Below are 17,374 nucleotides of genomic sequence, written 5' to 3' on the forward strand. Positions count from 1 at the left end.
TTTTGGCAGAAGAGGCTGAAATTTAATTGTACGTTTGATTTATGGCGACATTTATGTCGGCCGAGAAGAGGACGCCGGGCCAGAGATCAAAATCCAGCGTCTGATTTGAAAGCGCACTCGGAGAATTGAGTTTACGTGAAGGTTAAATGAAGGTTGGCAATAAATACGTTTTGCGAGCCGCCGCTGTGAATGAAAATTTCCTGAATGACAAAGGAGGAGAGGAATGATGTGTATGAAGGGAGCTGCCACAAGAGAGGAGCATCGCGGATTATCGTGCTGGATATTAGCTTTAGAAAACGTTCTGCGAAGACCGGCTGAGAAATGAAGATCGGATTTAAGCAGAGGGCAGAAGCTGCATGTTTAGAGAGATGAGACCGTGACCGGTGGCTTGTTGGGTCAACAGCTCAGATCAGCTGGGACTTTTGTCTGGCTGCAAAGGATGAGACTCCACTGACTCGACAGCTCGCAGCTGACGCACCCTCAAACATGCAGCTTAACCTCCATCTGCTGCCTCAGAGGCACCCAGTGCTGGAAATGTAAGAATAAATAATAATACTATAGGCACTCCGCATTGCCGGCAATAAGTCGGACTCGTTCCCGGTGGGTGATGGGCTCCGCCAGGGCTGCCCTTTGTCTCCGGTTCTGTCTATTTTTAGGACAGGATTCTAGCGCAGCAGTGGCGGAGGCTTCGCTTGGTGGCCTCAGAATCTCATCTCTGATTTGGGAGAGTGGTTCTGTTGCTTATCGTGGGGCCTCCAGCTCCACGGACGTTGCAGCCAGTGTAAGCAGAATGAGGATCAGCACCTAAATCTGAGGCCTGGTTCTAGCGGAAAAGGGTGGAGTCCCAATCGGGTCGGGGGAGTTCTGCCCCATGGAGGAGTTCAAGTATTCAGGTTCTTTCGCGAGTGTGGAGAAGGGAGCGGAGATCGACAGACGGATTGGGGCTGCAGCTGCAGTAATGCGGACGCTGCACCGGTCCGTCGTGGTGAAGAGGGAGCTGAGTGTAAAAGCGAAGCTCTCAATTTACCGGTCGATCTACGTCCCTACCCCCACCTATGGCCACGAGCTGTGGGTAGTGACCGAAAGAACGAGATCGGGGATACAAGCGGCAGAAATGAGCTTCCTCCGAAGGGTGGCTGGCCTCTCCCTTAGAGATAGGGTGAGAAGTTCGGCCATCCGGGAGGGGCTCAGAGTAGAGCCGCTGCTCCTCCACATCGAAAGGAGCCAGCTGAGGTGGTTCGGGCATCTGACAAGGATGCCCCCTGGGCGCCTCCTGGGTGAGGTGTTCCAGGCATGTCCCACCGGGAGGAGGCCCCGGGGCAGACCCAGGACACGCTGGAGAGATTATATCTCTCGGCTGGCCTGGGAACGCCTTGGTGTTCCCCTAGATAAGCTGGAGGAGGTGGCTGGGGAGAGGGAGCTCTGGGCCTCTTTGCTTAGGCTGCTGCCCCCGCGACCCGGCCTCGGATAAAGCGGATGAAGATGAATGGATGGATGGCACTCCTCTGTTAAAGCAAAGTGCAATCGCTCACCTGCCTGATACTCATTTCCCTGCAATGCTGACACAAACACGAGATTCGGCAAAGTCGCAACTCTGCGCTTCACCTCTTTGAAGACCGCAGAGAAATGTAACTGCTGCTGAGAGGACGCGCGACCGTCTCACAGTTGGTGTTTCACTTTGAATTTTCTACATTTTTGGGAACGAGCTCAATCTTGAACACTGTCAGAGGATTTCGTCTGTTTTTCAGCTGGACTTAAAGACAAACAGATTTTGGAAATTTGGCCATAAATCAAGAATGATAGAATTTAATGATATCACGATATTTGGCAGCACGGTGGTGCAGTGGTTAGCACCGTTAGTGGGGTTAGCTTAATTGGTGACTCTAAATTGCCTGTAGGTGTGAATGTGAGTGTGAATGGTCTGCGACAGACTGGCGACCTGCCCAGGTTGTACCCCGCCTCTTACCCTTTGGCAGCGGTAGTATGGTGGTACATCCCTGAATTAGATAAATGGAAGAAAACAGATGTATGGATGTTTAACCGACATGTTTGGAAGCTGGTAAGAAGTGATTTCAAATGATCACTGATTGGTGGATTTAATTGCCCCCTTCCCTACGTGTTGGATACATTTTCACTACTTCTCGCTCTCCTGTAATCATAACACTCTGCCTAAAATAGAGCTTTTGTGGACAAAAACACAACACAAACGCTGCTTTTCTCTGCCTCTTTCTCTCTCACACAAACATCCGAACAATCATTAAGACTCTCCCTCCTTCCACATCTTAAATTATCTATCTCCATTCAGCTCCCTTTGTCATCTTATTTACCTCCAATTGTTTGCTAGCAGCTAGCAGCAGTCAAACTCTGACAATAGAAACGATCCCGCTGCCTTTTCTCCAGAAATTGTTCGCTCTAGTTTTGACTCGTCACAGTCTTTTTGTTTGGAGAGCACTACAACTGTGCAAAAGTGCCGCGAACAAGGTCAGCTGGCACAGATGTCTCCTATAAGGGCTTCGGGCTAAACATTATTTTCCATCACTAGCCGATGAATCATCTATAAATGTTTCAACAAAAAGCTGCAGCACTGCTTCCAGTAAAGAAACGCTGAGGGTTTATTTATAGGTTTAAATAAATGCACATTGCTATTCAAAGAAGCTAAACCTAATTTAGAAAAACACATTTAGAAAGATAAAAAAAAGGCCAACAGGAGACGTATTGAATGTAGCTCAAATGTCCCATTTTCACAGGTTTATTCTAAATGCAATAAATGCAGCACATTTAAGGCATTTGAGGAAACGTCAGGAATAATCAAAGAGGAAGAAACTGAAGAGGAAAGTGATCAGATTTAAAGGTTAAGAAAAACAGAATAAATCACCTCTGCAGGTTTACGTTACCTCGGCCATGTTGATTAGACCCAAAGCCAGGGTCTTGTAGCCCAGGATGGTCCTGTTCTTGTATCGCTTGCGCCTCTGCAGCATGATCTGAAGCTTGTTGGCATCTCTCTTTAAGAAGTGTGGATACTGCAGGTAGAAACACACACACACACACAACACTTATTTCCTGAATGAATTCAGATGTTTCAATAAATAATGTTTATTTCTCAGGACTTGATAATTAGACTGATCCAAACGGCTTCTTGTATAAGTCCCCTCACACACACTGACCTCGCTCAGCATCCCCAGGTGTCAAACTACTTAGTCTGAGCCCAACTATGACATAACCCATCATTAACGATCTCAGCAGCTGCACTATAAATGGAACCAAACTCGCTCCTGTAACAATGTTTAAAGCCGTGAAACGACTCCGGTGGCTCGATTTTAATAAGCTTCCTCTCCGCAGCGCTGCTGCTGTAGGAAGTTTAATGTATAATGTATAATGCCTGGCTCGGTGCACTCGGCAAGCTCCAGAGAGAGAAACTCCCTGACCTTTTAGCAGCGTTTTAGAGTCATGGAAATCGGAAAGCATGATTTAGAGCACAAGAAAACCCCGCTAGGAACTACATTAACCACGCTCTGCCTTAATGCACTCCGTATTGTTGCTGTATGGAGAGTTGCAGGCGACACTTCTGCAGCTTTGTGTAAACTTTTCCAAATTATCCCAAACTGTTTTAATATCACAGGTGCAAGTGCATCAGAGCTAAAGGATCCGCTTCCCTGATCCTCCCTCATCTAGCAACGCTAAAGTTTTCCATGTTTGTAAAGATACAGTACTGTGCAAAAGTCTTAAGCCACTCCACATTTCTTTATGTTTTGCTAATAAAATTGGAAATAGGTGCAACAGTTTACCGAGGCGTGTAAAAACATACATAATGGAGTATATAAGGCAAAAACTGAGTTTGCACAATTCTGATGAGCTTGAAAGTCAATATTTGGTACGACCACCTTTACTCTTCATCACAGCCTGAACTCTCTGAGGAAGCTTTCTTCTCATTTCTTTAAGTAGACTTCAGGAATAGTTCTCCAGGCTTCTTGAAGGACATTCAACGCTCTTCTCTGGATGTTTCTGCCTTTTGTTCTGTTCTCTGTCAAGATGATCCCACACTGCTCTGGGGAGCCCAATTCATGACTGATAGTGCTTCATTGTGTGTTTTTCTATCCAGGTGTGCTTTCACTGTACTGGCAGTGCTTCGTGAATTATTGCTACACTGAAAACTGAAGCCAATTTCACTCAGACACTGTACAGATGGTATTGCATGGCAGATCAAAATCTGACTGTACATTTCTGCGTTCACAATTCCCCAATTTTGACAAGACCTGCAACATCACTGTCTGAAATGCAGCCAAAACCATGTTTTCCACCGTGTTTTACAGATGGCTGCAGACGCTCACTGTCATGAGTGTCTCCTGACCTTTTCTGGACACAATGATGATCATTTGGCCGAAAAAATTAAAATATGAATTTTGGATTAATGACTCTATCAGACCTGTTACCACTGATTTTCACTTAGAGAACTTAAAATTGGTTATTTGCTAAGTTGTCTGTCACATGTAGACACAACACTGGTTCATCTCTTGATTTCGGCGCCTTTTTGATGCTTGAATGGTTCACAGGTCAGTGCACAGCTTAACAAATAAATATTGCTGTGAAAAGGATCAGGTACAAAGGCTGGAGTGAAAATGAAAATCAGCCATTGTCAAACAAAACACAGAGACCTTCAGACGGCCTGGGGAACATTTGATCCAAACCACTATGAAAAAAATTACAAGAAGGCTCCTCGGTAAAATATAAAAAAATGACGGTTGGCTCAAGACTTTTGCATTTCTGAAGCTAGAGATTCAATTTTTTGTGTTATTGTTGTTTCTATGTTTTCTGTAAAACCAGAAAGTTATTGTTTGGCTGTGATTGACGGGTCCCTGATCTCGCTGAACCTTTGTTCGTACCTGGAGGGAGAAGGTGAGCTGCAGATCGGTCTCCGTCAGTCCTGCTGAGGACAGCAAGATCTCATTGGAGCGCAGGATCCGCTTGGAGCCCTGAAGACGAGACACAGACTGATGACTACAGAAGAAACGGTGAAAGTAAAGAAAGCAAGCAAGAAAAAAAGAGAAAGATTTCTATTAGCGTGCCCTAGCTAACCCCAGCAGACTCAAAACAACAGACTCATCATTATCATCAGCCATGCACAGCCGGAGGAGGAGGTGAGGAAGGAGAAATGCCTGATAGGAGAAAGCAGGGCTGGAAGACTGAGCGAGCGGCAGCCGCATGGAAAAAGAATTAAACCAGCTTAAAGAGCCTTATGTGAGAGAGCAGCAGAGAATTTAATGGTTTACTTAGAAAACAAGATGATAGCAATCAAGACTGAAAACGAGCCAGCGAGTAGAAGTTTGGAGTGGAGCCCTGGCATTAGAGAGAGAAATGACAACAAAATGTGACAAAATGCAGTATTTTTGAAGTATTCTGTGCTAACTTTAACTAACTTGGCCGCCTGCGCTGCCAAAAAGCTCTCCAATGGTCAGAAAAAGTGGGATTTGGCAGCGCTGCTCCTTCTGCCAGTTCTAAGAGAAAAGCACCCGGCTAATGAGGCATTTCAGAAAGCAGCTTGGCTGCAAAACAACGAGGAGGAAGCGTGTCTGCGTCCAATGAAACCGACTCAGCAAAACAATGAACGTCTTTACAGAAAAGCCAAACGGGGCAACAAATGCTGAGTCTTTCGGGTTTTTCCCCAGGTGGGGAGTTGGTTCGTTTTTCATCGTCTGCTCGTTAAGCATTGTTGAAAGTGGAAATCTTTGAATCCTATAATGTCATTTAATGATTAAAGATAAAGATAAATGTTCAACTCAAGCAGACTTTGACATAACAGGATGTAACCTTGGGGAGGATTTTATTTCTAGGAAAGTTCAGTCAGACTTTAAAAAAAACTGATTTTGTTTCCTGGAACTGAGCTTCGAGGTATGATTTTAGTGCCCATCATCTAATTCTGTTTTGGTTATTACTCAGTTATCGCTCATAGACTGTTCACAGGGATCTGTATGTGTAATCTTCAAAGTTGTTTTATTCTGTTTGCAGAAACTTTTTCTTTTGATGCATTTCTAAAATAATGCCTCCATAAAAATCCGGCCTCCGTGTACAGCAGGTGCGTTTCACCTCGTGCTCCTGGAGACGTCTCGTACCTGCAGTTTGACCGCGATGACGACTGAGGTGAGGTCCTTATCCAGCTCCTTCAGCATGATCAGCTTCTTCAGGGTCAGATTGAAAAGCCTGCAGGAAACCACACACAACGACACTAAAATTAGATTCGATATCCAGCGCCCTCGCACTGCTGCGCCCTGAGCTGTGCAGGGAACAGATGGATGTCTGATGACCTGTTGATCACTTTGCTTGTGCTGCGAACTGAGTCTCTGGGATCGGGAGTGTTCAGAAGCTGTCTGGAAAAACTTTAACTGAACGCCTCAGTGCTCACATTTGCACATGAAGATATTTTTGCCAGCTGCTTATCTGTCCGCGTTTACTGTCGATGAGATTATTTCAGCCTAGGAACATTTCAACTTCAATTCACCCCAAAAAGCTTAATATAGAGCAAAGAGTTAAAAAATAAAAGGAAATGAGCAAAAAAAAATTTGCATAACAAAAAGCTGAGGCAATTTGTCTGCAGCACAAACAAATCAACTTCCTCTGCACAATAAGTTACAAGCTTGAAGCGATGATTAGGGGAAAATATTAGAATTACACCAAAGTACTCTTATTAAAGTTTTCTTATGGACAGAAAAGAAGAAAGATTTGACCTGACAAAGTCACTGAGTGTTAGCCACTTTGAACTGAGAGCTAGCTAACACCAAGTATCTTTAATCAGGGTTGATATTCTAGCCAATCCAGATAAATGTAATAGTCTGTATAGAGCTTTACAGTAAACCATTGTCCCTGTTAGACTCAGATACGATGATAAAAGGGGGCACTCTAACTGGCTAACGACCCATTTATCGAAAGCTGCTAGCCAATAAGAATGCAGCATCCTTAATTTTGTTGTGGTTCTGACCATCTTTTATATACAGTCTATTAAATCAAACAAGTATGAAACTGAAGTTGGCTGTAAGTGAGCTATAACACACGATTATTATTATTCATGCATATCTGCTTAAAAATTATGTCATTGCACAGTTTGTCGAGGCGTATGCACAACACTGTCTGCAGCACATGCAGCTGGGAGTCAACTGTGTATATTCACTAGAGAAACAGTATCAGCTGATATATACAGAGGAAGTTTGAGCACTGACAGTCAAAATCCAGCATCAGTCACACTTTGTTGTGGACCACATACATGTCTGTATTATGGCCTAAAAGCCAGCTTGTGGTAATTTGTCACTTCCTGTCTCCTCTCCGTTCCCCCTGTCCCTCTCATCAGGGCCATCAAACACAGCAAAAAATAAAACAGGACTTTAGAAGAGGCGTTGAGCGCGGTTCTGCTTTATCTGTTGGCAGGCTGTTAAAAAACAAAATACTCCAGCCCACGATGAAAATGGATTGCTATTTTTGTCAAAGTTAAAAATGTCCCGTTCAAATGACACCAACACTTACGTCAGCACACATAAACAACGACAAAAAACAAAAATCCTGCCGGATGTCTTCCATCTGAAAGAAACAGCTAAGAAACGAGAGATTGGCCTCAGGTTTCCTGACACTTAGAAGAAATACTCAAAATGCCAGTGTTCAAAAACACAAAGGGACATACAAGACCAGGAGCATTTAAAGACCTGAAACCGAATCACTGAAAAGACACACACACATTCTCGTTTTGATATCTTAGTGAGGACATCCAATTGACATAATGCTTTTCCTAGCCGCTTACCCTAACCATCAAAAATGTATGCTTAACCCTTAACGCGTAGCCTAAACCCAACCATAACCTAACTGTAACCCTGACCAAAAAAAAACACATTTTGGGTTTTTTGGTCCCCACAAAGATGTCTAAACAAGTACAAATACACACACACACACACACACACACACCTCCCCAATAGCACCCGGGGGTCAGTCTGTTCAATAATTCATCTCCAGGGCTTAAGGGACAGAAAGTAAACCGCTAGAATAAACCTGACAGAGCAACCTGGAGGAAATCAAGAAGAAACATGGAAGCTAAAAACCAAACAAAAAACAAAAGCAAAGGACACACAAAGAGAAAAAGACACAAATGCATTGTGCCAATAAATTATATACAGGAAAAGACAGGACAACAACAGACAAGAGGGAGGAAGAGGAAAAGACGTAAATGACAAATAACAAACAGAGATGTGGAAACAGCCGTGAATACAGAGGAGGAGGAGGAAACAAAAAGCAGGCAGGCAACAAAAGGGAGAGGAGAAAGGAAGCGAGGCTGAGGCATGAAAATTGAGGGAGACATCACCAGAGAGAACAGAGGAGTGGTGATGACAGAGGCTGGCAAAATGTGTGCCGAGAAATGAACTGTCTGACATCGCAAATGGAAAAACAAAACATCTTTTCTTTTCTAGGGCGACCAATATTTAAAAGCAGCAGATGGAGAGCAAGATAGTTTAAACGGTCAGTTATGTAAATATTCGCCACACCCTGCACCGATCAATCGCCCAGAGAGGACAGAGGTCACATCTAAAGAGCCGCGCTGTTACCCAAAACATAGACAAGAGCCTCTTTTGATGTCACACTAAAAAGGCGGAGGGCGAGGACAGGAAAATTGCTCCGCATTTCTCCCTCAGCTCCCTCTCGTCTCACCTGGGCCTTCTCCTAAATCCACCCCACTTACTCGCCTTTCATCTTTCTTTAAGTGCTCCCTACCCAACCACCGAAATTGACAAGTGGCCCCCGACTGCTGATGCAACCGCTGGAAAAAGAAAGAAAGAAAGTCAGCGACAAACACAGAGAGCCTTTTCTGAACGCAGAGGTTTTCTAGTTTCACGATCAAAGCAGCCGGGAGAGGCTAAAGCTATGAATAAAAAACGATCAATTTTTTATCTCCGATAGAAAAGGCCAGCTAAGACTTCTGCTTACACCTGCTGGATCTGAGTGGAATGAATCGAGGTGGAGAGGGAGCAGAAGAGGCCGGGTGCCAGTGGTCGATCAGAGATGGGGCTGAAGCACCTGGGGCGAAGGGAGGTGTGGGTAGAAAGTGGATGAAGGAGACGCACAGATATACACAGAGAGAAAAACAAACTGCAAACACACAAATCAGCAAGAAAAAACTGTTAAAAGGTTACTACAAGCAACCACCCAACACTTAGAACTGCTCCAGTATGACTTTCTCACAATTATTTTATCGCTTATTTTCCAAAAAGCCCCAGAGTTTGGTTTCAAATCTTCTTCTTTCCGTTGCTCCCTTTGATGGGTCGCCCCCGCAGATCATCTGCCTCCATCTCACCCTCTCCCTAGTTTGGTTTTAAATATTAAATGCCAAATGTTGACATTTAGAAGAATTTTGCCTGGGTGAAAGTAAAATAATCTGGCCATCAAAGGTCTCAGTCACATGGTGTAGAGACCGGTTGCTAGGGAAAAAGGTGTATTAACCAACCGGCTGCAAGCTGCTGGAACTTAATGGGTGAAATCTGGTCACAGAGAAGGATATGGTGATAGCGGCAACCTCTTTGCAACTGCTTTGTTTGCTAGCAGGTGACAACTTTTGAAGGATGACACCAACTTGTCTGCAAACACCTGCCAAGTGGCAATTAAATCAGAAAAAGTGCAACGCAAACAGGAAACGGACAACCGTTCAATTTGAGCGGTAAGCCACGACTTTTACTTTCAACGCAAACATTTTCTGTTTGCGGTTTGCAACACGTTGAGTTTCTCCAAGAATAGTTGGTGAGTTGTTTGCAAACAAGTCTGCAATCGGCTAGCAACTAATACATCACCATCTCTGCAGTAGATGTTGTGGCAACCAACTGGTTAGCCAGAGGTTTAGCTGGGCGATCACAATCGATACCAAAGCGACTGCATTGGTCACATAGTGGGAAACAACTGGTCTCCAAACAATCCCGGACCCTCTCTGTCACTCCCAGGACAGAATGGTAAAGGTTTACAAAGAATACCCATCTAATTTATGAATGCAGACAGATTGCCAACACGCTGCAGTCAAAGCGCCTGCTTCAGTCTGCATGCCAAACTATCCTTGGGCAAGATGCTAACACCAAGTTGCTCTCTGATGCATCCATCAGTGTATAAATGTTAGACAGAAAGCGCCTACATTGGAAAAGCATGGAAAAAAGTGCTTGTATGAATGGGTGAATGAGGCAAGTTGTACAAAAGCAGTCTGAGTGCTCAGAGTAGAAAAGCTCTATATAAGAACTATTCCATTTACCATTAACCTGCACAGCTTCACATAAATAATTAGCATTAGCATATATCTACTTGGCATGGTAATATATAAGAAATAGCTTTGCTAACGGCTATTTTCTACATTTTCCCTCTTATATTTCCATCTAACTAAAAGCAGAGCAGCCTGTAAATCATCTACGACACCAGAGTCAAGGCTACAGAAATGTTAAGAATCCACACAGTAACTTTTAATTTACTGCAGTAATTGGTTCACCACAAAAACTAGTTCAGTGCTTTATTGCTTGTGTTATATAACAGCTTCAAGAATTCAGATTTCCCTCGAGAGGAACTTACTACTTTACTTGTTGCTCTGTAAATGGATGCGAGGAGCGCTGGGATTTCTGCACAGTCTGAAACACGAGTTTTCCATTAAAGCATCGCGTAGACACCAAGTTTTATTCTTTTCCACTGTTATTTATGCTGTTGTTTAACTACTGTAAATCCCCTACAGGATTAAAGAAAATGCTGCACCAGCCTTCACTGCCACGGTGATCGGACCAGTAACCACAGTCGGCGAGGGGAATCACATGGTAAAGGTCAAAACAGTCCGCCCGCCACCAGCACTTCCTCCGTGGTTCACCTCTCACTCCTGCCCTGGCTCCTCGACAGCTTGTCACTACACTTTAAAAGTCACTGCCCGTTATCATCAACCCGAACAAAGGAACAGACTCGAGCAGAGCATGACTGAAAGAAAAATAAATCGGCATGTGATGGAAACGGAGAGAGCGGCGTCTACACTCACGCACCCGAAAAAGGGAGCACGGCTTCATCTTTCATCCCCAAATAATTACAAACCTGCTTCTGTTGCTTAACAGCTGGGATAGAATTATGGGCTGAGATGCATAATGGAAAAAACAAGAAACGAATTTGTCTCTTAGAGAGTCGAACTACGCCAGGATTGTGATTTCTTTCCACAAAGATGTAAATCTCTTTGCTCCAAACTGATTGTTACTCTGCTGTGAAAAGTATTTGTCCCCTTCTTCTTCTTTTATATAAATTTAAACTGCGATTAAACACATTTTTGGTAAGCTGAACTTCAGCAGTACAAAAACTGCATTTTGTCTTTACTCACGCTGTTTATGTCCAATATTAAAATGTTTTTGATTATCTGAAAATAAGAAAGCCAGAAGGGTGTAAATACCTTTTTACAGCACTACACATATTTGGTATGATATTTGGTTTCCAGACTTTTGGAATGAGCTGAGGAGAAACGTCGCCTCTGACATACTGTTGTTGTGTAAATCTGTGGAAGCAGAAGAAAATGCATCTGCTTTAAGTTTTGATGACGTTGGATCAACTGTTTAAACGTGAATTCACAGCAGTGTATATACACACACGTGTTTAGGACCAATTCGGTGAGTTTTGTGGTTTTTGTTGACAATAACAAAAATCCTGTATGTCAATCTAAGCCTTAAACAGCTGGAAATAGAGAAGCTCCATGGAGCTCTGACTGGGCGTGACCGTCGCCACGTCAACTGTGTAGTAATTTGTGAAAAGTTTCTCTGTGGTTTGTCTAAACTTCCTGATTGTGTCATCCAGTGCTTCCCGCCCCACCTGTGTGAGTCCTACAGAGGATCACACACTAACAGTAAAGTACAAGTAGGGGTCAAGTAATGCCACTTCTGCTCCCTCTACATCTTGAAGCCAACACTGCCTCTTATCAGTTTAATAAAACAATGCATTAACTCAAGAATGCAAGATCAAAAGGAGCCACTTTAACCTTATACTATCCATCATATTGCATAATAATCAATATTTAAAAAAAAAAAAAAAGCAACACAGACACACAAACGTGTACAAATTTGTCTGCTGGCTTCAACAGCACCATCGAACAAGCCTCAGCCCTGCAAATGTACAACCTGATGTGGAAGTGCCTCAAGCTGCACTTCCTTCAATTGCTGCCAGCTCCAAAAAAACAAATCTATCAGGAAAACCTCCAACTTTGCTTGTAAAACATGTGCCAACACATTTTTCCTGTAACGCACGAGTTTCACTTCTCTAACACAAGTGGTTCTAAAGAAAAGGAGAGTGGGCGTGCACAGGATTACATTTTGACTTGACTTTTCTTGTTATCAGCAACATTTTTTTCAGCCTTAAAACAGCAGAAAAGATGGCAACAAAAAGCAAGCCAGGCACCCAAGTCCCGTTACAAACCTATGGGTTACAGAACTATGTGTTTTTAAAGCAGGAGTGGTAACAGCTCAAAGCATAGTGTTTAATTTCACATACATATATTCAAACATCAGTTTTTGTGGGGGGGATTCCCCCAGTGTACTCACATCAGCTAAGCTGACATTGATGGAGTACCCAGAGGAAATCCAAGGAACTCCACACAGACCAGCCGGCTGTATGTTCAGGATGTGCAACTTTGTCCTGTTCAAAGTTAGTTTTTCCTTCATCTAAAAAGGTCAGTGGCAATAAAACCTGCAGTTCCATGAATGGTGATTTGATGCGAGCTCCACAATTGAGTGAATATTTATCTACTTTTGTTTGGAGGGGAGGGAGTTTCACACATTTAAACATTCTGTAAATGAAATTAAGTAGGCAAAATGTACTGGGTGACTTCATTTGGGTGTAAAAAGCTTCACTTCTTTGCCTTCAAGCGTATCAAAACAGTCTCCACAGCAGCTAAAGCTTCCTCGGCTGTGATGCAAATTTCAGCTTGAACATTTACGGCTTTCTGAAAACCGCTGATCCGCATGGTGTGGTTGAAATCTGCAGGAAAAACAATAAGCGAGCATGCAGGCTCTTAATTGAGCTGCTGCATAATTAACTCATTTCCAGGGAAAGTTGTGAATATCATACAGACTGTTGTTTTTTCAATTTCTATAACATTTTCAATTGAAATATGTGATAACCTGAAAAAAAGAAAACCTGATCTGATGCATCTTTAGTTTATCAGTTCTCTCCAGAAACTTTTCTTTGGGTATTTCTGCTATTTTGTGTTGTGAACCCGCGTTATGTTTTGCATGTCCTCACCGATGAGGTGAGTGCATCGGTTTATCACAGAAACCCTTTCTGGTTCTACGGGACAAACTGAAGAAGACCTCCACATCTGACTCACTGCAGCTAAATTAATGTTTAATGCCCCTTTGACTGAAAACGCCTCGTGTTTTCCCCACAGTCGCAGATATTTGTTTATTTGTTTAGGGAAAAAGGCATGGGCGGATGAAACGAGGGCTCTGACGGAGGCAGAGAACGGCTCGATAATGTCTGTGGGAAGACTGACCTCTGATATTCTGTAAAGGTCAGTCTCTGTAGAAACAGACAGCATGTCTTTCAGACGCGCACACAAAACAAAGTATCAAACTTGAAAAACGAAAAGCAAGCTAGGCCAGGAAAAAAAAAAAAGCCTTACCTCGAGTCATTTTAGGCCTCATTTAACTGATTAATGTGCCAGTTATGAGCTATTTTCCAATTAGCTAAATAATCTTCCACGTCTGCATAATTACAAAAAAAATTACACTCATTACTACTCAGTCCAAGGGGATATCTTCACACTTCAAACAGCACTAGAAAAGAACAAAACAAAGCACCTTTTCACGTGAAAAAATAAGTTATTATAATCAAAATGGGAAAAAAAAAAACATAATAATAAAAGAAGTACTCTGACTAACGAAGCTTTTACCAGCAAATGTTTGGCATTTTCAGTAACACTATCGACATGGGTAGCACTGTGGAAGGCAGTTTAATCCAAAACAAATGATTTCCATGAGGCGTTGTTGATATGCAGGGCCCCCATGGGATGAATATTACCAACTCCTGCAGTTATCTGATAGGTTTTTGGTTTTCGGTTGTTTTTGTTAACTGAGGTTTTCAAGAACAGTCATCATCCTGCTTATAACATGCATGCTTATAACATGCATGCTTATAACATGGTTATAACATTAAATCAAATAATGCAACAGCACCATTGCCTTTAGTCAATAGTCACATATCCCACAATTACATATTATTACATATTATTCTTTAACATGTCAATGTTGTTGAAACAGGAGCTTTAGTGACCGTCATACTGTGTTGTTCACTGTTGTGAACGTCAGCTCTTTCAGCTGCTAGTGAGTGAGGCTGTGAAGTTGTGTCTCAGCTGGAGGAGGCGAAAACGGCACTCTTCCAATCGATACTGTTGCAAGCGAGTACCTGATCCGATAGTAATGGTTTTTCCAGTATCGATTAGTATCTCAGAGTATAAATTTTTTTTTGACAACCCTAATTGTGACATTCATGGTTTATAGACTTTATCTTTCCTAGTGCTCTCATTCAGAGGCATCATTTTTCCTTGGGAAGGATGGCTGGAGGCTCATCTCGTCTCAGTGTTATGGAACTATTTACGATATTACAAAAAAAAAAAAAGCAAAAAGACTCTCGAGTTTGTCTTTCCACACATGTCAGCTTGAAGAATGACTCAAATTATCGATGAGATTATTTTCTGGAACTGACTCATCATTTCGGTCCCAGATTACTTTATCCTCTATAACAAAGCGGCGCCCCAGGAGAGGGTCGGTCATTAAAAAGTGAAAAACCAAACCACGTTCAGCTTTTCTCATCACCCAGATTTAATTACACCAATTAACTGATACTTCCGCAAGTGATTCTGACAACATCAAATAAACTTGAAGGGAAATAAAACATTATCAACAAATGAAAGCAATACACACACAAATGAGGATTTCACTAATGTCAGGATGTGGCTTTGGCACATGATGCTGCGAGCGTCTAAACGTGCGTGGGTATAAAAGGTCTGCTTCTTTAAGGAGGAAGGTGCCTATGGTTTCCTTGACGACAGTCAGTCATGAGCGGTGTGACCTTGCCGTGTCACGCAAGGAAAATAACATGCTAAGTACACACGGCAGAAAGAAAAGAGCCGCCCTTGCACCGACCTTCACATCGAGCATTTTATTTTAAACCCTTCCCTTCCGTGTGACCATGTGACTTCTCCTGCTAATTTTCTATTCTTTAATGGTCTTCATCCTTCCTCCCCTCCTACAGCTCACCTCCTCCTGCTTCCTACTTAAGGACAGCTGCTCTCCTTCTCCCTTGCTCGCATAACTGTAACTCAACTCCACTCTTTTCACTGCTACGCCCAATCTTCTTTCTTAAGTAACGTGGCGTTGCCTCCACCTCTCAGTAATGGTGATCGATGGCAGGGCCTGGTCTGTTTGGGGGGGCCTGGTCTGTTGGGGGGGGGGGGGGGGGGGGGGGGGGGGACTAAGAGTCGTGCCCTTCTTCTTTATTAGCGTCTCCTCCTACAAACTCATTATCATTCTGTTACATGGATTAGTCTGTCCTTGACGCACAGCAGGGCAAAATGCTCATTTTCAACACAGTGCAACACACACACACACACAGAGTGAGATGTGTATTGATCAGATGAATATTTCTATCATCTCTAAGAGCAGAGATTTCATCACAATCAGGAGGATTTGGGGACGATTAATCGAAAAATCGAGATTGAAAACTGAGTTTAAGCACAAAAATCCTCGTCAATAAAAAAAAAAAGAAACTATCCTTGAGGTTTTCCTGTGTAGTACAAGAATGACTTACTGTGTAAAGATGACCTGTGCTATCACTGGTCATTATATAAACTCATTATCCGGTGGTAGCTCCTCTGGATCTTTTGGATAGATGACAGACGCCTCACCTTGGCAGCAGCTCGCCAGCCCTTTGACTGGATGAGCTAATAAAACAAGATTAATATTATTACTCTGTTACTATAGAGTAATAGATAGATATACATAAACAATGCAACAAGCTGATGCATCTTGTGAAAAGTGATGAACAAAATCAAGACTATGAGTAGAAATCTAGGCATGTGATGCCTGGCAGCACTGCAGCATTATATGGTATGCAAAATTACATATAAAATTAAAGTGATGGTTAAAGAAGCATAGTAAACTAATATATGTGTAAAACACTCAGTCACCTGACTGTGATTTATGAACTCTGACGGCTGTGTATTATATGTTATGTCATAGAAGGAAGCACAAAAACAGAACAGCCTGATGCTACAGAGGGCCACGCCCATTTCTGTGGTTACTCTGAATTTCCCACCACCTCCCAGGAACACCTGAACGCACCTTTCCTAATAACTGCCAGTCACATTACCACCAAAACATGGCATTTCCTCAAAAAAAGACAAAGAAAAAAAAAGAACATATCGTTCACAAAAGCTGCTTAAAGCACTTTAAAAACCCACAGAAACCCAACTGCTGGCACAAAACCAGAAAGAGAAGTTGATGACACATGTTATGGGCATAGCTAAGAGCTCAATCACATGCGAGTATTTCATCAGAGCGGCTTTGTGTTAAACACCCGATTTCACATTCAGCTTGATCTTTTTTGTCGCTCAGATCTGATTTTCCATCAAAGCGCGAGCAGCACAAATGAAATCGCCCGTGTTCTTTTTAATTCTGAAGCAGCGCACTTTCATGTGGTCCTAAAAATCAGATACAGCTCGGATATTTCACAATTTTGAAGAGTCAAAATTCAGACTTCTTAAACATTGAGTGCCCTGATGTGAGTCTTGCGAAAAGGTGCTGGGAGATGTAGTTAAAAGTAGCCTTTACTGGGAAAAATAAACCAGTCAATTTAAAAAAAAAAAAAAAAAATGTCTCTGGCTTCTGCTTTCATATCAGCCTTCACCTCTTATCCCCTGTCACTTTGCTGCTGGCTGATTTATGGACATGGATTTGTGGACAAACACACACTTAAAAAAAAAAACAGAAAGAAAGAAAAAAGGCCCTGGAGATAGAGGAGGGAAAAAACAAAACCAGTTATCCAAAGGTAAAGGCCAGGAAACACTGGACTTTGATCTTTGCCTCCTGCCTATGTGACTTTGAAAGTGTTTCTGTGTGTTTTTGAGCATGTGAATGTGGGAGGTGTTGTAAAACCTCACAAGGGTATGTTTTGATCTCAAGGTCTTCAATAATCGCCAACTCTCATACACTAAAGAAACACACACACACACACACACGTCCTACATATACGCACAGAGGAACAAAAGACATTAAAAATAACTTGTGCATGAAATCCAGAGCACACATACGCAGACGCAGAACAGAATGTAAACAAAAAGAGACAGAAGATAGAGAATGAATGG

General features: G+C 42.7%; 1 protein-coding gene across 3 annotated transcripts in view; it reads right to left on the reverse strand.

The window, feature by feature from the left end:
• The window catches only part of LOC120742009 (phosphofurin acidic cluster sorting protein 1), a 75,241-nt gene that overhangs the window by 26,442 nt on the left and 31,425 nt on the right, over positions 1 to 17,374 (reverse strand). For all 3 annotated transcript variants that reach the window (XM_040045162.1, XM_040045161.1, XM_040045163.1), the window contains 3 exons: positions 6,108 to 6,195; positions 4,881 to 4,970; positions 2,895 to 3,020 (listed from right to left, as the gene is read on the reverse strand). In XM_040045162.1, the coding sequence (XP_039901096.1) occupies positions 2,895 to 3,020; positions 4,881 to 4,970; positions 6,108 to 6,195 (304 nt within the window). The remainder of the gene's footprint in view (positions 1 to 2,894; positions 3,021 to 4,880; positions 4,971 to 6,107; positions 6,196 to 17,374) is intronic.

The sequence above is a fragment of the Simochromis diagramma genome, unplaced genomic scaffold (assembly GCF_900408965.1).
Source record: "Simochromis diagramma unplaced genomic scaffold, fSimDia1.1 OVJJ01000590.1, whole genome shotgun sequence".
Lineage (NCBI taxonomy): Eukaryota > Metazoa > Chordata > Actinopteri > Cichliformes > Cichlidae > Simochromis > Simochromis diagramma.